We start from the raw sequence: 24,731 nt of genomic DNA on the forward strand, positions 1-24,731 counted from the left end.
TGCCTAGTTGTGAAGGCTAATGTTAAGGAGATTAAATTTCTAAATTAAATTTTATTAGCCGAATGATGTAGATGTTGATGATTGGATTATTACGAAGTGTTGATTAACTTGCTTATTTTCTGTTGGTAACATCATTTGATTTGTCAATTTGGTTTAAAGTTTTGGTGTTCCTAGCGTTATCCAATTGTGAATATGTGACACCGCGGGTTTGAGGGGTCTATGCTTGCCATCCAAAGGCGAAAGTAATAATCTTATGCCACCTTGAAATGTGATACTAGATTTACTTAAGCCTTTAAGTAGGATGTAGTTAATCCAATCTTATGTTTGGACTCAAAATTAAAGGATTGATAAGAGAACTGACACACTCTGCCCGGGTGGCCTCCCAGCTAAGGGTGGAAATGTGCTGATCAACACTAAATTGACAATAAAACCCCATTGTAAAGGCGACAAAATACTATCAACCTAATAACGAAGTTATAACTAAGGAAATTGATAGTATTTCGTCACCTTTACGATGGGGTTTTATTGTCAATTTACCCTTAGTTGGAAGGTTATTTCGGTCATGGTGTGTCATTTTAAAGCTTATTAGATACTGGTCATGTGCATTTTTATGAGAAATAATCCTTAAAAAGAGGGATAGTTTTTCTTTCTAATATAATGATTATTTGCACTAATGGGCAGACAATTTGGGTTTAAGCCACACAAGGTGTCAGGGGTGGATCCATTCATGGATGCGGAAGAGTCCTCCAAGGACCGCTTAACAATTTGGGCAGGTGGTGGAAGAGAGATCACCATAGCTGTGCAGATGTTGTGCAACAGAAGTTTTGAACCAAGAAGAAATATTTAATTTCAAACGAAAAGGAACATAGGGAAGACCATTATGATTATGTTATTCTTAGACCTTGATTCCAACGAGAAGAAAGACTTTCTCTCTTCATTTTCCATGTAACCAACCTCTTTTTTTTTTTTTTTTTTTTTTTTTTTTTTTTCATTTTAATTGTTGGCCAATTATTTTGTCACTTGGCATTTTAATTAAAAAAGTATAGTGTATTACTTAACAAATACTATTTAGAATATATGTTTGACATTGTCATTTTTTTTTTCAAATTCACTATAAATTCATACGATCCCTGAAAAATATTTTGTAAAGTACTAAAAACATGTAATCACTTGAACCTTCATCTCATATCATCAAATCCACTAAAATACTAAAGCAAAAATTATGATATTTTTGTATGTTATTGTATATGTTAAATAATAAACCTATTTGAAATAATAAACCCAACTTCTTAATAGAAGTATAGTTTTTTTTTTTTTTTCAAGAGTAAATAGATACTTATTTATATAATATATAATGAATTTACTTAACTTAAACCCGCCTAGTTCACCTAGGCCTGGTCTATGCACATAGGTGCTAGATCCCAACTCACCATCCGACTAGCACTTAGCATACCATGGTTAGGATCACCAATATTAAAATTCTGCATTCGCCATTGCGAGATGCCATCAATAATTTGCGCTAAACTTGCCTTTCTCAGAAGTCAAACCTAAACCCGCCTAGAAAGTTTGGAGTATAGAATGAGATTTTTGGAGTGTCAATAACAATTCCCTTTTATTTTTGTTGTCAAATGATAGATTGCGTAACGAGTTGGGGAGAGAGACGTAAGAGCAGAGCAGCATGTGAGATTCTCATCCACCTTGTCGCTCAGTACGTAAACCGAAGATGGGCTTAACAGTTGGCACCATTAGAGACGTAAACCGAAGCCCATGGAGCCCAAAACTTGTAAAACCCACGAAGGAAAACCTGCGGGTGCTAGGGTTTAAGCTCTCCTCTCTCTCTCTCTCTCTCTCTCTCTCTCTCTCTCTTGGCTTTCATCTCTCCCCCTGTCGCTCCTGCATTTCGTTGGGTTCTCGCTTGACGCACAAGAGAAAAACAACCATGTCTCGGCCGGAGCTGCAAGCTCCACCTGAGATTTTCTACAATGAAGACGAAGCTCGCAAGTACACCCGCAATTCCCGAAGCATGGAAATTCAGTCGGAGCTCTCCCACCGAGCCCTCGAGCTTCTCGCTCTCCCCGACGATGGTCTCCCCAGGCTGCTCCTCGACATTGGTAATATTTCAAAACCCAACTCCCCCATCTTTCAATTCAATTTTTCGTAAAAAATCCCAAAGGGGTTTGATTTTATTCACCGAAATGGTGAAACAGCTGAGTGAGTGATTGAGGTTTTCACTGCAGGTTGTGGGTCGGGGCTCAGTGGAGACACATTGTCGGAGAGTGGGCATCAGTGGATTGGTTTGGATATTTCCCAGTCGATGCTTGGTAGGTGTTTTTATTTTTGGGGTTTTGTGTATCGTTTTCGATTTGGTTTTCAGCTTCTTGATTGCTTCCATGGTTTGTTCTAAATCGGAATTTCATTTCTTTGATGATTGGAGATGTGGCATTGGAGAATGAGGTTGAGGGTGACCTTCTGCTCGGGGACATGGGTCAGGTATCACTCTTAATGCCTCATGGTTCAGTTTTTTGGCACGTCCCTTGTTATTTTTCTATCTTATTTGCGATTCTTCATTGTCAGCCAAAAGACAAAGAAAGGAGAAAAAATATGTATACAAATATGATATTGTTCAACCTGAAATTGTTTTTATTATCAGCGTATCTAATCATTGGATTTTGTTTCAGGGCTTAGGACTTCGTTCAGGAGTTATTGATGGAGCGATAAGCATCTCAGCCGTTCAGGTTTACTTTTGTTTTCACTCACTAATACTTGCAATGATGGATAATGGACATAGCTGGATTTTTTTTTGCCTATCTTAGCTTGTGTCCCTTGTTTTGTCAGTTTTTTTGTTTTTTTGTTTTGTATTTATACCCCAATAGTGAAGAGCTCAAAATTCAATTATTTCCGCTCTATCTCATATCTTTTCTGAAATAATTACCATGTTGTAACTGATTTGTTCCTTTATTTTCATAACCCCTGAGATTACTTCACGTGTGCATTCCTTATGTTTTTTATACGGTTTACTAAATGAATCTTACTCCTGTTTTACTTTACTGTGTTTTAAATGCAGTGGTTGTGCAATGCTGATAAGTCCTTACATAATCCACGATTACGATTGAAGTATGTTGTGTTTCTTGGTGGTTTTTATTTTCTCATCATAATTTTGTCAGTATATGCTTGAAACGCAGTGATATATGTGCCATGATCTTCTTATTCGTGGTCTTTTTATGACATTAAGCATAGGATGAGCCTGCAATCCCTTTTTAATTGCAGTATGAATGTGTTGTCTTAAATCCTTTGCAGGGCTTTCTTTGGATCATTGTACAGATGCTTAGCAAGGGGTGCAAGAGCAGCGTTTCAACTTTATCCTGAAAACCTGGACCAGCGCGAGTTGATTTTGAGTTCTGCTATGCGTGCTGGATTTGCAGGGGGTGTTGTTGTTGATTATCCCAACAGGTATGCAAGAAACCAATTATGCAATCTTGTGTCATAGGCTGTTAGCTCTCTCTTTTATGGTACAATGCTTTATACATTTTCTTGTTTACGTGCATCATTTTATCTTTCAGTAAACCTTTTTTTCTCCCTTTCAATCTAACATTTTCTTCACATGAATGAGTGCGGAAAAAAATGGAATGTGTTGGTGTAACTTACCCAACATATCAAACTGTTGTGGTAGGGTCAGGGAAATAGAACGAAATATAGGGCAAAATGTCAGATTCCGACTTCACAGAGTTTTTAATATCCAAATTCTTCAAGTAGTATGTTCCTCTAACTTAAGGAATAATCTTGTTACAGTTCCAAGAAACGAAAAGAATACCTTGTCCTCACTTGTGGTCCACCATCTATTAGCACTTCTACTCCCAAGGGAAAAGGTGAAGATGGCGAGGGTTCCTCTAACGATGAGAGTAGTGAAGATGAAGAAAATCAGACAGTAAGTCTTCACGGATGCATTTACCATTACTATATTCTTGTTTTTCTTGATCAACTACCATTGCCTTTTTTGTTCAACCTTTCTACTATTCTATTTTGTTATATTTTTTCTAAAAAAAACGATATTATCCAAACTAAGGGGGTGGGGGAGTGTGCTAAGCCTCACAATGGGCCAGACATAATAATATGGTTCAAATTCGCTTTTGGCGAGAATCGAACCTAAGGTCTCTCACTTATAAGTGAGGGGAATACCACTAGACTGTAGTACTAAGTGGCTGATTTGTTATATTTTATTTGTGGGAAGCAGGTTTCAAACTCAGACAGGCACAGGCCGAGGAAAAAGCAGAAGACAAATAAGAAAGGCAAGGGAAGAGAATGGATACTAAAGAAGAAGGAACAAATGAGAAAAAAAGGAAATGTTGTTCCCCCAGACACAAAATACACAGCTCGGAAACGGAAGGCTCGATTTTGATCTTGCACGAGGCCTATATTATGTCATTTATGAGTGATGGCCTTAATGTTTTCTTTACACAGTTTATACAGGCGTCTACGAAGGCATTACATTCCCTTTAGTGCTCGAAAATACTGGCTTTTAAAGCAGTTTTTATACAGATCTCGCCGGGCAACGGATTGATATCTCATTCACTCTTGTAACCTTAACTAGTTTGAGAAAAGAGACTTTATTCTGTTCTAAGAGGTATTTGTTTATTTGTTTGTCCGCTGAACTTGTAAGGATTAGTCAATTTCTCCTCGTAATTTTAATTCTGGCCAATTTCCCTCCTCAAACTCTCAAGATTAGTCAATTTCCGCCTTGTTGGATTTTCAGACTTTTCATCCAATCTTCCGTTTAGTATGCCATCCACATGATCACCCTTCAAGGGCAAAAATGTTTCTTAATTAAAAACTGCTAATTTCATCCCTTCTCTTAGATTGAATGCTATTTCAAAATCAATCATTAGTCGATTGAAGTCATATATGACTCCAATGATAAACAAATTTAAGTCATATGACTTGTTGGGTACTTCAGGATCAAGAGTTGTGGTCTCATTTAGTCCATAGTATTCGTCAGTGACTTCACGACGTTTCGTGCCCCATCCTTCGCAGCATGTTTTCACATTCATGCAAACTTACGACCGCCACCAAACAATATGTAAGCCACGGCCAACGGGGAAAAAGTTTAGTGGATTGATTCGAAGAAAACCTGTCTTTAAGAACGACAGAACGTCCTCCGAGGAAGGTAAAAATAAATCGAAAAATGCAGAAACAAAGCCAAACAGAGGATACGACTTTCAACATAACCACAAACCATTTAAAGAGTGCATAACAAAAATTTCTTCAGCTCACATAATTTCTCATCCAAACAATTCACAAACATCCAACCCTACATGCAATTTAAAAAAGAAAAGAAAAGAGAAACTGGTAAAGATTACGAGATAATATATGACTCGGTAACAAGTGAGTTATGACTAGATTAATCAAAAAGAGAGAATCCCATGTCATCGTCGCTCTCCTCCTTCTCTTCCTTCTTCTCCTCAGCCGGGGGAGCCTCTGCAGCAGCCGCTGCACCACCTCCAGGAGCAGCAGCAGCAGCTCCACCTCCAATGAAGGCACCACCGCCACCGCCACCACCACCACCAATGATCACCTGAACCGAATAAGTTTAAACATAGGAATTCAGCACCCCAACGCTTGGTTTTCAACGTTTTCTCAACATAAGGTACCACGGAAAACAAATTATATCTTCCAAAGGGGTTTGACGTTGTAACTGACCTTACAGGAAAATAAAAAGGCTACAGATGCGTCGATGAACAATTGAGCAATAACACAATTCTGACTATCCATATTTTACATGTGAAACAAGTCCTACAAATCCGCATAGTAACAAATGCATCCCCAAACAATTTGAGCCAACACAATGCTGACTAATTTGAAACAAAAAACCAAACACTAGGGTTCTGGTTCTGGAGCCTATTTTCCACTAATAACCTGCATTTTCTTCAATCATTATTTTTTTATTTTTTCCAACATTCGATTGAAATTCAAGGAAAGCATAATAAAACCAATTAAAAGATAAAGATCAACAAACAATACATAACAAACCAAATCAAATCTCGGATTTCAATTTTCCATCTCAAATGGAAACCCTAAGAAAAAAAACAGACTGAAGAATCAAAGGCAAAGGAGCAATAAGGGACAGAGAGGGACCTGGAAAACGGCAGAGGTGGGAGTGACAGGTGAGTACGAGGTCTGGACACCGCCGGAGGACTCGGAAGATAGAGCGGACTGGACGAGCTTCCTCTGGAGCTCGAATGTGGAGGGAGCGGAGGCCTCAAGGTCTCCATTCTGCTGTTTGGCGGACCACTCTCCCCCGGAGGTCCTCAACACGAAGGTGAACACTCCCATGGCGAATCGAAAACCCTAACACCAATGCAGCTTTCTGTATACAAGAGTTTGGCGCTTTGAGACCGCACTTTATGCTGCGTTTTTCCTCTATATGTAGAATACGATGCCAAAACCCTAGCAGCCGCTTAATAATTTACAAAGACAAGTTTGCCCCTGTCATCTTCCACAATTCCATTTCTTTTTTTTTTTTTTTTTCCTTCTTTTCTTTAAGACAAAGGATATCGAAACTCAGGTTTCAAGTTTTGTATTAGGGCTCAAACATATTGAAAAACAGTATTGGCATCCCCGTCGATAAGACTCTTAACACAAAGTGTCGTAGATGTTAAGAGGGTTAGGGGTGGAATTATAGCAATCAAGGTTGTGATTGGACAAGAACTTATTAATGTGATTAGCGCATAAGAATTGCAAAATTATACTGGGAGAGAGCTTGGCTAACCAACATCAACTGTTGGGATGGACGTACATATCAAAAGAGATAAAAGGATGATCAAGACCTTGAAGTGTTCAAGAACTAGATGGTGGAATCTAAAAGAAGAAATAGCAAGTCACCTTCAAAGAGAAACTACTAGCTGAATGCGTTTGAGATATAGAGGAGAACGCATGTATTGAACAATCAAAGCATTCTTCAATGATCAAAATATTACCAGACAATTGAAAAACAAATTCCGAAGTTCTCAATTGCTCATTGTCAAACAATGATCCCTAGGACAACCTACTACACATATCAACCTGCCTTAAAGCTTTAAAACCCGAGTCAAGGAAAAAAAAAAGTTCAAACCTTCCGGAGCAATGGCCATGGTTTATAGCTTGGGTCTTGAAAACCAGCATAGTTATCTTTCTCCGAGCAAGAGTTACATACCAAATTTGAAGTCACCGATGTCTCGTCTCATGTTCTGCATTTCTAAAGTCTTCAGGAGAAAGAAAACATTTTCATTTTCGATGTCAACATTCTCTTCGCTGAAGCCAATCCCACAATTCTCTCGAGCTCAAATGCAATAAGCGAAAAATAAAAATACACACGCATATCAAGTTTTTCAGTATTCATTGGTCCGATAATCAAACAAACAAACAAAATACAGAATCTAATTCATATTCGCGACATCAGGCTGTGTAAAACGACAACAGGAGATTCACACAATTCTGATGTTAGGCAGTTTCTTTATTCAATTGATGAGAACCGTGCCAGTTTCTAATATAAAGGATCCTAAGTTGTTAAACATTCAAAACTTCTAGCAAAGTTAACAACTACCCTATCTCATCCTCGTAATCAAAGAACAATCTAGCACACTTATAAGAGAACAAAACATTACCCGAAGGAGATCAAATTGAGAAAAGAGCACTGTGCATGCCATGTCATTGGACCCATCAAGCATATTAGCAATCTGCAATTAAATAAAAAGAGCGTTTTGGTTTACAAAAAGAAGAATATGACTGTATCTCAAAATGAATTATATAAAGTATCAAAGACAAGACACTTCCATTATTATTATTTTTAAATTTGGTAGCTCTTCAATTGCTTCTTAAAGAGAATGACAATTTGTATCGAGCTCACCTCAGGGTAAAATTCCTTTCTCTCAGGCAGAGAATATATGATTAAATTCTGAACGCCACGGATCTACTCACCACAAAATAATCGTATGTCAACAAAGAGGCTCAAAATACTGATTTTAAACCTCCACAAAATAATTTCCAAATTAAGCAAACAATATCCAAAATGGAAAGGCACAAAATACATCAGCATTTGGACAAGAAAAGCATGCTCAAAGCAGTCTAAAGAACCTTATATCTGTGGTGAAAGTGTGATTTCTCAGTATAAAGCATTATCTTCCGCTTTCCTTCAAAGAACCGAACCCATGCACGAGAAATATCACTTTGTCCTGCATATCTGAGGAAAGACAAAATATCTGAGAATTTTCCACTCAGTAAATTTATGACCACACAAACATAACAACATAAATAGGACAGGTTCTTACTCATGAAGTAAACAGAAGGATGCACTCTGTGACTTCAAAAAATTCCGAACTCGAACATATTCAAAGTAAGAACTGATAAATATCATAATCCCGCCCTGAACAAAAGTTTCCAAGTAAAGATATCATGAAAAATTCCAAGGATCATTCAAGGACACTTTAAACAAAAATTTATTAATAATTGCAATTTTAAAAATATTAGGCTTCAAATAATTACCTCAACAGAATCTTTTATCTTTGGGAAGATCTGAAAACAGAAAAAACACTAAACATCTCAAAATGTGAGTAAAAAGATGAAAAAAAAAAAATCAAGCTAAACTAAAACGGTCAAGAACAGAGTGTGTATTTCAAATTCTTAAAACGCAGCAAGTTCAATGACATGAGTAGGGTTTGGGTTAAGATTGGAATATTTTTTCTTTCGAAAAAACTGAATTTATATCAGCAACTTTTCATATTCTCTTCCAACTTCAAGTGCAAGTTGTTTTAGCTAGTACAAACATTGCCCCAATCTTCCTAAAAGTTTTGGCACAAAAGTATTTGTTTCCATAGATTTGAAAACAAAAACTTCAGGAACTATAACTTCAAAATTAAAACTTATGTTTCAAAAAAAATATTAAGGGGTTGTTTGCCATCCTTCTTCGAACTTTTTGTTATCGATACTAATGGTGTTAACTAATTTAGCTACATTCATCATTTTTTAAAACAAAAAATTGGATCCAAGAAGGATACCAAACAGGCCCTAAAGAATTCTTCTTCAAGATGGCTCTATCAAATTAATAACAAAGTATCTAGCCACAATTTATAGAGACCTTCTTTAATAAGTTGAACTATAGCAATTCAGAAATCAAATTATAATTGTTTAATAACAACCAACTATAAAGTCTCTTGCAATTAAGGATACTCCTTGGAAACAGAACAAACCTTTGTAGTAAAATATTCAAAACGAGCATCCTCAAAATGTTCTATTGAGTCTGCATCAAACCGCTGATAAATCTGGAAGGTTGAAAAGTAAAAAAGTGAATTAGCTGATGAAGTTATTTCCAGATCTGAAACATAATTAAGGAATCAATCTAATTCCTTACACTTTAAGAAGAAACTGAGTACAGTGATACATATATTATTATTTTTTTCTAGGTAGCCACTTATTCATAATAAATATTCAAATCACACCAGGAAACAAAAAGAACAATTCAGAGTCTCAAAGTTGTGTGACCCATATTCCCGACAGGTTCTCAATCAATGAAGTCAAAACATAAATCAATAAAGACCATATCCACTGATTTCATGTTTTCATTTCAAATCCACCTTAACCGCACAAAAAGGCCAATTATCAGCAACAAGAATCAAGGAGCAGGACAGAAATTGATATATTATTTAGACAGTACATTTCGCATCCTAATTATCTGAAGAAAGGGAAATAAAGGATGACAAATGCCTCTAAGAAAATTAGAAGATAGACAATTAAGACCTCCAAACCAGACAAACTAAAAGGTTTAACAAGCAAATAAACTCAACTTGAAAGAGAACTGTTTTTAGTTTTGACGGTGTTGTCAAATGAGTCAAAGAATAACTAACACAAACATGGGAGATAAAATAATCAGAAAAAAACCCATTGGATATCAGTCACATGAGAGATAAAAGGTATACAATGAAGAGCAATTGAAGGATGACATTCCAAATAAATGTGTGGGATGCTCACAGGACCATATGCAGCTATTCTCCGTTTACATTGCTTTATAATCCAAGTACAATCCACTTTGATCCATACTTTTTCACTGTAACAGTTATATATTATTTTAATGTTTTAATGCAACATAAATTACTAGAAACATCAGCACATCTCAGTAGGAGAAAAATATCACAAAACCATCGACAAATCAACACAAAATAAAGCTTCATGAGGCATACCTGGCGGACTTGAAGAACCCCTTTAGGAAGAAGTCCTTTATGTTCATGTACCAGCTTCACCTATAGTTATCACAAACTCAGTATTTAAGAATTTTTGCATTTTGTGAACTATAAAATAAGCATTGCCAATCTGAATATTTGAAGGAAAACAGAAATTGAAGTTTTCCTTTTGCATTGTGTTGGCAAACAGCCATTTTATATTAATTTATAGTTTTTTCATTAATTTGATATTTTCTATTGATATCATTTAATCCATTCTACGATCAGTGGACAGTAGAGCCCAAAAGTATAGGTGAAGATATAAAGCTATAAAAGATATTTTATAGTCCAAAAATATGCGCAAACTGAACAAATAATCATGCTCTAAATGTTAATTTTTTATACATACCTTCCCATGGTAATTACTGCAGTGCTTGTTGAACAAATTGTTTATAGCTGTAGTGAAAAGCATCGGGTTAAAGGCTGATCAAGAACTGGAATGCATACCTTGTTGATTTTCTTATAATTTTGAATTTTCTCACGAGTGAACATCAATATAAATGAAAGCAAAAACAATTCACAGTTGCCATCAAAGAAAAGGAGAAATCTTACCCGGATTTGAATAATAACTCGAAAGTATTGTTTGCCTATAGAAAGGTGCATATCCATCTAGGTACCTGACCATGAAAAACATTGTTGAGTTGGTCTTCATGACATGATATAGATCAGTAGCTTCACAATCAAATTTCCAATCGGGATAAGTGTTCTACTTCTTGAGATGTTCATAACAATTTCGGTTGTATAGGAAGCACTTTGTTACTACTAGTGTGAGGGAGGAAATTATAAGGATAAATTGCCATGCCTGACACAAAACAATGTTAATACTTGAAAAGATGGACAACAAATCATACCACGGTCTTATCTGCATGACATCAGTTCCATGCTGCTTAGATGGTATGTGGTCCAATTGTTCAACAACAGACTTAAAAAAGTCGCAGTTCTAGATATTTTATCAGAAAAGAGAAGATATAAATTTTGCAAGCACCATATATTTCAAGTAGATAATTGATCACACTATTACCCGCATCGTTATAACATCTGCATGATCAATAACTAGAACCTGCCACATCAAAACATATATCTCCATCAATGGAAGGGAACCATTAAAGCATAGGAAAAAGCCCAATACTAAGCATACAAGTGTACTTCCAAACACTGACAGGTTGGTAAGATATATTACCTCTATGGAAGAAAGATAGTCATCTTTTTCTTTATTTAATTTAGCCTCATCAAATTTCTGTAAAAATAAAGGTCCAGACTCATTATAATAGATATAAAGGAAGTGTTAGCCAATCACAAACGTAAACAAATGACCAACCTCCAACCTTAGAATATATAAAGAATGTCCACACTCTTATATTTAGAAAAAAAGTATTTCATTTTAAGATGATTCTTGCAAAGGAGTTGGTGGCTTCAATAGGAAAGTTGGTTATACAATTACAAACTAGAGACAATTATATAATTATCTATTTTTTTTAGTTTCTTTCCCGGGAACCTTCAGTTTTCTAGTTGTTATTTAGAGGCGAGAAGGCCAAATGAGTCATTGTAACAAATTTTAACTACTTTGATATAAAAGAAAGCAACTTTTGAGAAAACCAGCATGCCCGCATATATTCAAATAATTATGAGAAATTAGATAACCAACTGTAATATAAACATCCAAGTAATACGTCTGTTCCAAGCATGCTAAGACTAAAAGAAGTCATAGCTAGTTCTTGTGTCCCTTAAATACAGAATTCAAAACCTTATGTACTTATTTTGCCTCTTAACAATTATTATCACTGTACTGCATCTATTTAAATCACTAAGTGCAATAATTTCCTCATCTAAATCTGCATTCATCTACAAACAGTAAGTTGACCAAAGGTGGTCATGTAAGCCTTTACACTAAGCATTGATAGGCACTTTTTCCTTACCAATTAACTACATTGAAAGTAACAAAGAAAAAAAAAACAAAAAGGCAATGCCTCAAAGAAATACAATGGAAGATGTAACAAATATGGACTTCTAAGATTATATTAATCATGGAAATTTTTTTCGGCCTCTGTGTATAGCAGTAGTTTCATAACAGGTCACCAGTGGAAAAAATCAGACTAGAAACTGAAAATAAAGTTGATCACTTACTTTCAACAAACCAACTGAAGAAGCAACTATAATATCTGTGGTATAGAAATCACTGTACAACTTTATGCTCCTCCAACAAAGCAAAGATTAAAAACTGAGTTGGAATCTCAATCTATATCGTCTCTGTTAAATGTCCACCAATAAATTTTTTAACTAGAAAAAAAAGCATAAAATTGTAAAACAAAAGTGAATATAACTTTTAGCACTCTTTGATCACATTACATTCAAAATAATAAGTTAGAACATCATAAGCGGATGACTTCATAAAATTCCGATATGATCCTTCATTACTCTAACAAACAATTCAGAATTAAAAACTGATTAAAAAGACCTTTGTTGCCATGAAAGGATCATATGTAGCTGGTGTTGACATGGGGCCAAAAGATCTAAAACCTCAAAATTCCAATTACAGTTTTGCAAGATACAATGAAGCCATCCACACCATTAATAGACAAATTGGTGCCAACTGTATCACAATAGCTCGGCACACACAGAAGAATGCTTCTAAATGAATCATTAAAATATTCAAGTTATGGGAAAAGCCATGTGCTTTGCTGGCCGCTAATGTCGCACTAACTTAAGAAGTACCCATACTATATTAGAGTCAGACACATATGACTTCTTGAATGGTTCATGTTGCATAACCAATGTTCAGTATTAAGTCTCCAAATTATAAATAGTTAGATTTTTTATATTGAATAAGGTCATTCCTTTCTTTTAATTCCTTTCTTTCATTGAAGCCTAGTGTTAAATTGAATTTTGATTGGTCCTTCCATTAGGTACATTATTTTGAAATATGTACATATGTGAGAAATTGTAGATCTTATAATAAAATACATCATGATGTAAATATACGTTATGTACAATATACCTGCAAACATAAATTACGTACAGCTTTGCGCTTGTATATATTTTAAGAACAATGTACCTAATCACCAATCACTAACTCTTCTAAAACCCACCTCCAGGACCAAACATCAACTGTTTGACGCTCACATTGTCTACCTACGTTAAGGCTGAAAACTTACATGTTCTACCAAAGATATACTATCTACTTAAATGGCCACAAGATACTTGTAAGTCAAATCTCACATATAATATGTTTTCTTTAACTTTTCATGTTGCCTAAAAGATTACATAACACCCTTAGTAAAGCAACAATAAGAGCAACTATTTACCAGATGGTCTAACCATATAAGTCTCAAATAGGTAATCATCATTATAAGTTTGAGTAACTTACTTAGTGAACTTGATGCCAACCATGAAGTCATCCTTGCTATTTCCTCCAAAAAGTCCTTGAAAATCACTAGGCTTTGAAGACTTATGAGGTTTTAGAATTTCCTGGCCAAGTGGTGTTATTTCTTTTTTATCCTCGTTGTCATCAGTTCCGAACTCTCTAGATCCATGTGCTCCACATTAACCTGAGAAAGAAAACATATGGTATTAAAGACAAGGTAAATCTGTCTACTATTCACGTCAATTTCGCAAACTCATTCACGGACTTGAATTTGAAACTGGTTCTCTGCCCACAAACTTTGGGAGTTTCCTATCAAATATTCGATAGCTACCTTGAGGAATCGAACCCCAGACCATGTGGGACCAAACCACCGGCTTGATGGTTCGACTAAACCCTCATTATAAAGTTTGGAATCTTCTTTAACAACTAAGATATGGTGTACAAAGATTACCAAGATGAATGCTTGATAATTGAGCTTTTTTTTTTTGAGAAGAAATGATAACAGTTTAATAAAATAAAAACAAGAATTACAAAATAGTGGATAAGAAATCCACCATGTAGCAAAGCTAGCTAAGACCTCTCAAACAGATCTGATCACAAGTAACATAACCTCAACCATAATCATATTACGGCTGCTAACATATCCCACACTATATGAGAAAGAGAATAATCCTTGAACTCATTCGAAACTGATGCCCAGAGGGCTGCCCAGTATTTTACTCTACCCCATAGTTCTGCTACCCCCACTCCATTATAATCCTCAAAAACTCTTTTGTTACGCTCCAACCAAATGTTCCAAAAAACTGCCAACACCAAACAGCCCCACAAAACTTTAGTTTTCCTCCCCTTTCCTAAAGCCTCAAAATTGGTGCTTAGAAGCTCGAAACAACACTTTGGAATGACCCTGAACCAATTTCCACCACAACTGTATTGAGTAAGAACAATGGAGAAAAATATGATTAACACTCCTCCTCAGATTTACACAAACTGCACCAATGGGGAGCAATACAAATAAAAGGCCTTCGCCTTTGAACTTGATCACAAGTGTTGACCTTCCCAATAGCCACTAATCACACAAGAACTTTGACCTTTGGAGGAGCTTTTGATTTCCAAATCTGAGAAAAGGGTGGAAAATGTTGCACAATTCCATTGTTGCTCAAGAAAGAGCTATAGGATTTTCAAGTGAACTAATGCAGTTCACGTAGAAGTTGCAGAGAATAGGAAGGGAATAACAATACGCAAGCAAAAAAACAGAAAAAAAAAAAAGAGAAGCTATAGGAAGCTAGTTCAATAGAGATAAAATTATATTCCAACTTGGTCTCCCCGCATCCAAATCACAACCTATTTATATAACAAAAAGAACTTAATTAGACTATTACATGAAATAAATAAGGAAGCTCAATAGGTAATGCCGTTCCCAACATTATTAATCTCCTTGGTCATGGAATCTGATGGGTTTAGTGATCATCCCCCTAGGACATTCCTTGAAAATAGAATATCGCACATCAGGCTTTAATTCTCTTAGCGACTCTTCAGATGGTCCCCCCATCAGTCCCTCCGGGTTGAAAATGACTTGTCATCGAGTCAAAGTTTTGCTCCGGGACGTCCTCAAAGTATGGTTGCAAGTCAGCCACATTGAATATTGTTAACACCACCATATCCGCAGGAAGTTCATCTGGTATCACAACAGAAAACTCTTGCAGCAAGGATTCGTTCGAGTACGGAAGAGAGACCCCAACATTCTCCTCTTTGATCCCCAAAGCACATACAGATGCGCCTTCTTCAATTTCTTACATGAATTCTGCCATGGCAAGGCAGATTGTCCCATCTTCTTTTCAGACTTTACTATATCTTGTTCTTTTGAAGGGCCCAAAATTACCTTCACTCCGTCTTTCACAAAGGTGTACGTGTTTTTGAACCCATCATGAAGAACTTTTCGGTCATATTGCCAAGGTCTTCCTAACAAAAGATGGCAAGCATCCAGCGGTACGACATTGCACCATACTTCATCATGATATGCTTTCGCAATAGAAAATGAGACTAGACTTCACTTATCAACATCCACCTCGTTTCCTTTTTGAAGCCATCCGAGCTTGTAAGGAATATGACACTTCTCTGTCTTTAGTTTAAGCTTGTCGACCATCTCTTGAGATACAACATTCTCACAACTCCCACCATCAATTATCATATTGCAGATCTTCCCATTGGTGGTGCACTTAGTGCGAAAAATGTTATGACATAACCAGTCATCGTCTTCGACACGTGCAGTAGTCATGCTTCGTTGTACAACCAAAGCTTCTCCATGGTCACTCCATGTGATGTCTTCATCATCTTCTTTACATTCATCATAGACAGGGGGTGTCTCATCCTCTTTGAAATCTCCCAAAAATAATTGCTCTTCAACAAGATTGACAAAACTTTGATTTGGACAATTTGCTTGCTTGTGTCCAAAACCAGAGCATTTGTAGCATTTCAAGGGTTGGTATTTTGGAGCAAACGGTCGACTCGAACTTGAACCCGCTTCAACTCTGCTGCTACTTTCCTTGACTGAAACTTTGGGATTGAAGCTTCCTTTTCCACCTGAGTCAAACGTCTTCTCCCTTGGACTTGGATTGCAATTGTTGACTCGAGTTGGTGCTTGAGTATTTTGTTGTTTCAATTGCTTTTCTACCTTGACTGCCAGTTTGTAGATATCGTCATACGACCAATATGGCTGCAACACAACTGCATCATGAATCTCCCTGCGCAGCCCACCAAGGTAATGCGCAATCGTCTGCTCCTCAGGCTCATCTATGCCGCAATGGACCATGAGCAAATCAAATTCCTCAGTATACTCATCTACTAACATGCTTCCTTGGCGAAAATTATACATCTTGAAATACCACTCCTGAAGATAATTATCGGGCAGGAATTTTTTTCTTTATTCTCTCTTGATCTTGTCCCATGAGGTGATTTTTGATTTTCCCATTCGTTCCCTTCGCACCATTAATTGTTCCCACCAAGCGGATGCATACTTGGTTAGTTTAATGGCAACAATCTTCACCTTTCAATGATCTGGAACTTCTTTGTAGTTGAAGAACCTCTCAACGGTATTCAGCCAATCAATGAACTCATCTGGCCTGATCCTCCCTTCGAATTCCTGGATGTCCACCTTCATATTGATATCGTTGAATCTGTCATTGAACTGACCACCGTGTCTACTTCTGCCATCTTCACCCGACTCTTCATCCGGAGCGCGAAAGTGAAAGGGATTGTCATCTTCATCAGAGGTTTGGCCATCGCCGTGGTGGTTCCGGGTTTCCAGCCGTTCCAAACGCTCTGGCAATTGCTGCAATTGCCTCCTTAATTCCTCATTCTTGGCATCGCGAGGATCATGGTGGTGATGACCACGACCACGCCCACCCCCACGTCGACCTCGAACCATCGAGTTTCAAAGTGACTGGCGGAAACGAGATCCCAAGGACTCTTGGCTCTGATGCCAATTGATGCAGTTCACATAGAAGCTGCAGAGAATAGGAAGGGAATAACAATACGCAAGCAAAAAAAAAAAAAAAAAAGAGAAGCTATAGGAAGCTAACTCAATAGACATAAAATTATATTCCAACTTGGTCTCCCTGCATCCAAATCACAACCTACTTATATAACAAAAGGAACTTAATTAGACTAGTACATGAAATAAAAGGAAGCTCAATAGGTAATGCCGTTCCCAACGTTATTAATCTCCTTGGTCATGGAATCTGATTTAGTGATCATCCCCCCAGGACATTCCTTGAAAATAGAATATCGCACATCGGACTTTAATTCTCATAGCGACTCTTCAGATGGTCCCCCATCATGAACAATCCTGATAAGTCTAGTTTCCACCTTCTGTTATCCGCTCTTGATTGAATCAAACGAACATTTTCCACCTTCTGTGATAACCTAGCCGCCTCTTCTATCTCCAATCATTCAAATTTCTTCTAAAATCAAAATTCCAGCTCAAAGAATGAAGAGAAAAATCCACAAAACTTGAAATGCTCTGGTTGTGCATTCTCGATAACAAGAATAATCTAGGATATTGCTCTTTCAATGGTCCACCTTCCAACCAATCATCCTCCCAAAACCTCACTCTCTCCCGGTTGCCCACCTCAAACTTGCAGCACTCGAGGAACGATTGAAGACCAGACGAAATATCTTTCCAAGGGCTATGACTTGAAACACACAGCGAAGGATTTGCATCCCACCCATTATCCTGCAACCCGTACTTGCTTCTTATCACCTTGTGCCAGAGAGAATTTGATTCCTTTGGGAATCTCCACAACCACTTAGCCAGTAACGCTTCATTCCATTTCCTCAAATTCCCCACACCTAAACCCCCTTCCTCCTTACTTTTAATAACTACCTCCCATTTCACCAAGTGGTTTTTCTTTCCTTCCTCTACCCCTTCCCAAGGAAACCCTTTCAGTAGTTTTTCCAGCCGTCCAATCACCCCGCAAGGAATTTTGAACAAAGACATGTAATAAATTGGCAAACTTCCCAAAACAGATTGAATCAAAGTTAATCTACCACCTCTAGATAAGAAAGCCTTATTCCAACTTTGAAGTCTTTTTTCCATCTTTTCTACAACTGGATCCCAAAATGTTACAATATAGCTTCCACTAAGAACAATCTCAACAATCCTAAACATATCAACATCTAAGGAATTAAAGTGTGCCCTTGGAAGTCATGTGTCATCAGATAATAACAGACTAATAATCGTATCCTTCGCATTCTTCTACACAATCAAGGATCTGTTTAAATGTGTGTGGGTAGAGGAACTGCATATTAGATATGTTGGACAACACACATTCATGTAGAATGAAACATTGGCTCCGTGTATGCTCAAGGGGACAACCCCCCCCAACACACGGTGAAAGGCACTCAAAATACTCAAAGCTATACTAACGGGACTCATACATTACTAAATTCTGAGGTTCTATGTCCATAGGGTAACTGATCCACGTAGTTTTCTAGTGATTGCATGTTGTATAACTCCTAAATCAAAGCTATCAGAGACGCCATAAATTAAATAAATAAATGAATAAAATTGAATATTTCTATAAGAAAATTTGAACAAGGGTAGGAAGAGAAGCAATGTGCAGGGAGCAAGGTAAAAATAGTCCATGAAACGGTGGGCACAATTCTCGTCAAAACATACTAAAGGATTAAATCTGACCTACCTCACAAAGTACCCTCGAGAGTGTGGAGAATCATCGACAGTGCATAGCTTGTACAAGAAAAGAAGAAAAATGAAAAGAAATACCTTGTGAGCTGAAGGAGTAAGTTGTGTTAGCCTCTTAACAACTCGCAGTGCAATGCTTGCCATTGGCAATAGGATCAAAACCTGGTAAAGAAATAAAGAAAATCCTCTTCACTATGAATGCAAATTACAATATCTCATTTGAAGATTTATGTTCTTTTCTCCACACTAGAGATATGAATTTTGTTTCAAGAGATAACTTTACAAGCAACATAATGATGATAAGATCTACAAGTATAGCAATGTAATAAAAGGCGGGGGTGTGGCCAAGGCGTCCAATGGATAGCCTAGCCTAGGCATGAGGCGAAGCCTCACGAAACCTAAAATTTTAATATATATATTATAAAATATAATACTTTGTAAAAACAAATATAATTATAACTACATCAAAGATAATATCGTCTTCTTTATTACTAAGTCTTGTTGTACTTGGAAACTATCTCATATAGTCTTAAACTGTTGTTATATTTTATTGTAAACCATTATAGAAAACTTCAAGGAAAATTAGGATGAGTGGTCACAATTATAGGAAAATTGCAAGCGAAATAAAGCCTGAATGTTGCAGTTATAAGTAATTTAAAAAGAAATAAAGGCTGAGTGGAGTAGTTATAGGGTATTTAAAATGATATAAAGCAATAATTATGGGAATTTAAAGGAAAATAAAGGGTTGAGTAGAGTGTTTATAGGGTAATTAAAATGAAATAAATGAGGAAAATAAAGGGTTAGTGGAGTATTTATAGGGTATTTAAAATGAAATAAAGGTTGATTGGAGTAATTATTATGGAAATTTATGGGATTTGGAGAGAGAAAGTCTCTCCTGCTTCATTGAAACTAGAACGGCATAAACATTTCAGAAAACCTGGATTTTGAAGAAAAAAACGCCCAGATGAACGCCTTGAGGGGTGCCTCCGTCCACTCTCACGAAATTGAGGCAGCAACCCTCACGCCCAGCCTCGAAGGCTAGGCGCGCCCGAGGCTAGTTTTTTAAAACATTGAAGTATAGCCATACAACGTCCACAAAATCAAATTGCAACAACTACAATAAACAGATAGTAGTTCACAGTCCCCGAACCAAGTGTGCCTAAATTTAAAATACAGTGCCCAGATAGGACCACAAACAAGATATACTACACTGCTTGTACAAAAAAAAGGATATGCACTATTATATGAATGACGTTATAAAAACGACATACACTGTAATAAGGAATCCAAATCCAGAATATTTATAACAAGAACATCACACTTGAATACCTTAGGACGCGTAAATCCATGGTCAAGGAAACCATCATCAGTAGGAATTTCATTATTAGCAGTTTCTCGAAGCTTGGAAACTTTTGCATCATTCTTCGTTACAAGATCTCTAGTTTTGAAGACATGATTCAGCTGCATAATAATTAATTATTATAAGATGACAAAATTCTAAAATAGAACATAAAGATATTGATATTTTTCAAGGAATAGGGACAAGCACATACACACTGCATAACGTATGCATCCATGACATTTGAGTCTTCTGTAGACCCTCTGTGATAAAAGGGTTTTTTGTTGCAATGCAATATATCCCAATAGCTGTTGACCGAGGAACATGTAGATATCAACATAAACACAAAATATCCAAAATGAGTCAACCCATACTACAATTGCAAACTTAAGAAACTCATGATTACAAAAGTTTAGGATAAAGAGAAAAAAAAGTAAATAAAGAAAAAAAGAAGACAAAATCTGGATACAGTATATATAAAAAAAGAAGATAATCTGGATAAGCTACAAACCAGCGAACCTAACAGATGTCACTTTGCTAAAATCTATACGTTTTCCCCTTTGTTTTGATATCGGGATAAGGGAAAAAGATAAAAGACAAACCATAGGTAAGGTTACAAAAAATGACAAAACAATACAAATTGTAAGAAGCTTTCTCCTCATACCACTCAAGAAATGAATGTCTATGTATAGAATTACACTTTCATACAAAAAAGAATCACCAAGTATTTAGAAATAAGATATATTTAATGCTAGTATATCATACCCACTTCTTCCCGTATATCCCTTACTGTACATATGACATTTTTTTATGGTCGGGATCAGGATCAATAAAGCCTCATGGAAGCTGAAGTTCCACTAATGATGAATAAGAATGAATCATAACTTGCACTTTCAACTCAAAAGACAAGCCTAACCCTATAAGGTAAGAACAGTCTATTTCAATTTAACCTTAGTACAGATTACTTTTCTTGCTCACAAGCTCCAAAAAAAAAAAATGTCAGATAAAATCATGTCAAGTTTATAAGGATATATTTAGCATTAAAATTCCACAGTTGCATAATTATCGAGTTGTGTTTTTGGAACAAAGTTGGAAGATTGAACCACACCAGCTCCAAAAAAAAAAAAAAAAAAAAAAAAAAATCACATCAACTATTTAAGATAATGGGAATTGACTGGGAACATGTAGAACTTAATGATCAAGCCATTACACTGTCAAATTGGGGACTCACACAGGGAGAAGAATAATCTTTCTCTAGATGAATCAAAATCATTGCCTCCAGATATGCTAAACATCTAACCAATGCTTATACAACTTTTGCTTCAGACCATAACAAGAATTGGGGTCGTCATCCTGAAAAAATAATACTCAAAAACAAAAAATTAAGGGACATATCATGAATATAATTGTGCAAACTGCAGAACAAGAACAAATTTAATTAAAACAGCTCAAGGACTATAATGTATACAAACTATCCTTAGCATGCAAAGGTACAACATGGGTCATGTATTTAAAAAAATTACAAAACATTAAAATTTATTGACAAGGAAAAAGTAAAACCCTGAAGGTGAAACACAAGGGATCCATCTCTGCCTTAATAACACTTCAGAAAGTATGAGAGGACCATGAGAATGAATTCATAACTACCCCACACTTTAGATGAATTAAAATAAAGAGAATACCCCAAAAACTCTGTCATTTAAGAACAAAAACACACCACAATCTGCTACTTTCCCACTGAAAGTTGATGAGAGTTTTTTTTTTTTAAGAGAAAGGAGTGGTGAGAAGATGAGGATCATAAAATTCGTTAGTACATTCTGCAAAACCTAAAAACAATACGAAAAAGGGTCGGCCAAAGGGAACTTGCTAATAAGAGTAGTGCATTCTTAGGTTTAAGGTTGTGGAGATTTGGATCAAATGTGTTTGTCAGTAAGAGTCAGTATGATTTGTTCTAAAGAGGTGGTTCTTCCAAAGTGTGAAGAGAGCAACTCGGATCATTACTAAAGGGAATGAAAAGTAAGTACTAATTCAATGATTAATAGAAATTTAGTCTTTTCTTTTTTAAAAGAGCAACTCCCACTATCAAAAAAAAAAAAAAGGAATGTAGTGCAAAACCAATGCAACAGAGATCAATTCAAGAGAGATCAATGGACAAAACCAATGCAACAGAGATCAATTCAAGAGCTTTTACACAGATCAATTCAACAGAGATCAATTCAAGAGCTTTTACACAGACATAAAACGAATGTAGTGCAAGTCATAAATGGGTAACATACTTTTGTAAAACACTCTCCTGTTCCTGCCCAGTTCCCCTTTGTCATCCCAACAGCAGGCACCTCCCACTCGTATGTCCACTTCTTTTTTGACAGATTTTCAACTTCAGCTTTTGTTAATTTGTGCCCCAAGTGTATATCAAAGGAACTGCACAATACAAAATATAATAGGGGAATGAAGTGTACATAATCATACAATCTGATTTAAAAAAGATGCCAAAATGGGAAGACATAAAAACATAAAAGCTAGTGGTGATTAACATCAAGCTTAACACGGCATACAGAAATAATGTTAATGTATAATAAAAATGCAAAAGCCAAATGAACAAGATATTTCATGTAAATGCACCTCAAGCACATTGATGGTTCAACGGCAGATTGAGAACCAGTTCCCAGGTCCTGTTCTGCATCCGAATCATGAGTCCCTTGGTCATCCGAGTCAGAGGGCTCCTGGTCATCCTCATTTTCAGAATCTTCACTATGCTCCTCAATTCCCGCCATTTCAGGGTCTTCATCATCAACTCCTATGCAAGTATAGAGCATGAATTAAAAAATATAAAGTGCAGAAAGATCAATTTGACTCTGCTTATGAAGAATTAAGACTACATCTTAATCCAATATCACATAGGAGATAAAAACAAAAGTAAGCATTCATGTCACTACAGTAGTGTATGCCTTCCATAACAATATTGATATATGACCATACGAACCTCAACCCAGGAGGCCAGTATCGTTACGATGGAAAATGCACAAGTATTGTCTGGAAAACAATTAGGAGGGCAGCGACAACAAAATTGTTTTCTAATATTTGAATATAAAACATAAATGCTCTACCTTCTTCATCATCATCCGCATCCTCTGAGTCATGCTAATTCAGTTCATGGGCAGGGAACCAAACAAAAACTTACCTAGGTTTTTGCCTGATTGTTTTCCCATGTTGAGAAGAAAAAGAACACTGGAAATTTCGCGCCAGAAGCAAATGCACAGACTTCGTTTCGGTTAAAGCTACCGGAGGAGGATGAGAGCTTGTTGGAGTTGAAGCCTGAGGTCGTTTGATTTATAGTCAAACAGAATGCCAAAGCATGAGGCAGAACATAGCAAACAAATTTTAATTCTATAAAAACGAAAAAGAAATCAAGTTTTTTCCTATCAGCTACAACTTTGCACCATCAGTCTCTGATCAAATTAAGTTTTGACAAATTTATAGAATTCTTGTTCCATGACCAAATTCAAATCAGAAAAGGGAAAATTCGGAGTTTGGGAGCTTACGGTGTGCCTCGCGGTGGTTGAAACTATGCTCGCGATGGTGAAGGCGGGCTCGTGCAACCGCGTTGGGAGGAGACCTGCGGGCTTAACGTGAAAGTGAGGGGAAATCGAGGTTTTTGGGGTTTAAGGATTTTTAGGGTTTAGGGTTTAAGATGAGCAGAGGTGTGAAATTAGTTATTGGGTTGTTAATGGATCCCATTAAGACCCATTTAGTTTGATTTCAGATTAAATGGGTCTTAGCGTGTACCCATTAACAGTCTGATTTGTCACCTTTAAAGGTTTGTACATACATTTGTATTTCACGTTTACAGTTTGTACATGCATGTGCGCTTGATGTTTAAATTTCTTATATATTATGATTAGTGATGTTGACCTATCAGAATTGCTCACTGTTTTTACAAGAGTTGGGCACGCAATTTAAGGCAGTATATGTCGATGACATGAAGGTATTTGGAACTGCTAAAGAGCTCAACAAAATTACTGAATACCTGAAAAGCTAATTTGCAATGGAAGGCCTTGGAAACACAAAATAGTGTCTTAACTTGCAGATCGAGCACTGTGCTAGTGGGATTTTGGTCCATCAATTAGTTTACACTGAAAAAGTCTCAAAGCGCTTTGGCATGGATAAAGCTTATCCACTCAGCACGTCAATGGTCATTCAGTCTCTTGACATTAAGAAATATCTATTTCGTCCAAAAGAAGATGATGTAATAGGCATCCAAGGAGGAGTGTTGTAATTATAGATGTCATGTGAGTCTTCGCTATTTATTGAAGATTGTTGTAATTATGAATGTCATGTGAGTCTTCGCCTATTTATTAAAGATTGTTGCATAGGGTAAATAGTTCTCACCATTTAGCTACAGAATTTTCGCTCATGTCTATGCAAGGTTGTATATGTTTAGTCGGTGAACTTTCCGATATAAATGTCAACTTTGAGACCCCAAACGCCGATTGAGAACTTAGCTTCGGTTCCCTCTTGTGAACAACAAAAGCGCAAACAATAATGAAAGAAATTATGAGTCTCCTTCACCTTTTTTTTCTTTTTTAT

At 36.4% G+C, this 24,731-nt stretch overlaps 2 protein-coding genes and 1 pseudogene across 2 annotated transcripts; 1 reads left to right on the plus strand and 2 right to left on the minus strand.

Annotated features, from left to right (window-relative positions):
- The first annotated feature begins 1,828 nt into the window (after window positions 1-1,828).
- Window positions 1,829-4,642, plus strand: LOC137737972 (18S rRNA (guanine-N(7))-methyltransferase RID2-like). The gene is made up of 8 exons (XM_068477566.1): window positions 1,829-2,111; window positions 2,238-2,321; window positions 2,435-2,490; window positions 2,679-2,735; window positions 3,065-3,114; window positions 3,298-3,450; window positions 3,790-3,925; window positions 4,232-4,642. The coding sequence occupies exons 1-8, from the start codon at window positions 1,940-1,942 to the stop codon at window positions 4,394-4,396; spliced, it is 873 nt and encodes a 290-aa protein (XP_068333667.1). The 5' UTR covers window positions 1,829-1,939; the 3' UTR covers window positions 4,397-4,642.
- A 542-nt stretch (window positions 4,643-5,184) lies between these two features.
- Window positions 5,185-6,407, minus strand: LOC137737601 (large ribosomal subunit protein P3y). The gene is made up of 2 exons (XM_068477136.1): window positions 6,130-6,407; window positions 5,185-5,569 (listed from the first exon to the last, which is right to left on the minus strand). The coding sequence occupies exons 1-2, from the start codon at window positions 6,325-6,327 to the stop codon at window positions 5,396-5,398; spliced, it is 372 nt and encodes a 123-aa protein (XP_068333237.1). The 5' UTR covers window positions 6,328-6,407; the 3' UTR covers window positions 5,185-5,395.
- A 2,382-nt stretch (window positions 6,408-8,789) lies between these two features.
- Window positions 8,790-24,559, minus strand: LOC137736037 (protein NUCLEOLAR FACTOR 1-like; annotated as a pseudogene).
- Between the last annotated feature and the right edge of the window lie 172 nt (window positions 24,560-24,731).

The sequence above is a fragment of the Pyrus communis genome, chromosome 6 (assembly GCF_963583255.1).
Source record: "Pyrus communis chromosome 6, drPyrComm1.1, whole genome shotgun sequence".
Taxonomy (NCBI): domain Eukaryota; kingdom Viridiplantae; phylum Streptophyta; class Magnoliopsida; order Rosales; family Rosaceae; genus Pyrus; species Pyrus communis.

What these genes read in the sequence shown, in the direction of transcription:
- LOC137737972 (XM_068477566.1), top strand. Translation starts at nt 1,940, where the DNA reads ATGTCTCGGCCGGAGCTGCAAGCTCCACCTGAGATTTTCTACAATGAA. An exon ending in TATTTCCCAGTCGATGCTTG is followed by an intron (nt 2,322 to 2,434) that starts GTAGGTGTTTTT and finishes TGATGATTGGAG; the next exon opens with ATGTGGCATTGGAGAATGAG. An exon ending in GTTGTTGATTATCCCAACAG is followed by an intron (nt 3,451 to 3,789) that starts GTATGCAAGAAA and finishes ATCTTGTTACAG; the next exon opens with TTCCAAGAAACGAAAAGAAT.
- LOC137737601 (XM_068477136.1), bottom strand. Translation starts at nt 6,327, where the DNA reads ATGGGAGTGTTCACCTTCGTGTTGAGGACCTCCGGGGGAGAGTGGTCC. An exon ending in CCACCTCTGCCGTTTTCCAG is followed by an intron (nt 5,570 to 6,129) that starts GTCCCTCTCTGT and finishes TATTCGGTTCAG; the next exon opens with GTGATCATTGGTGGTGGTGG.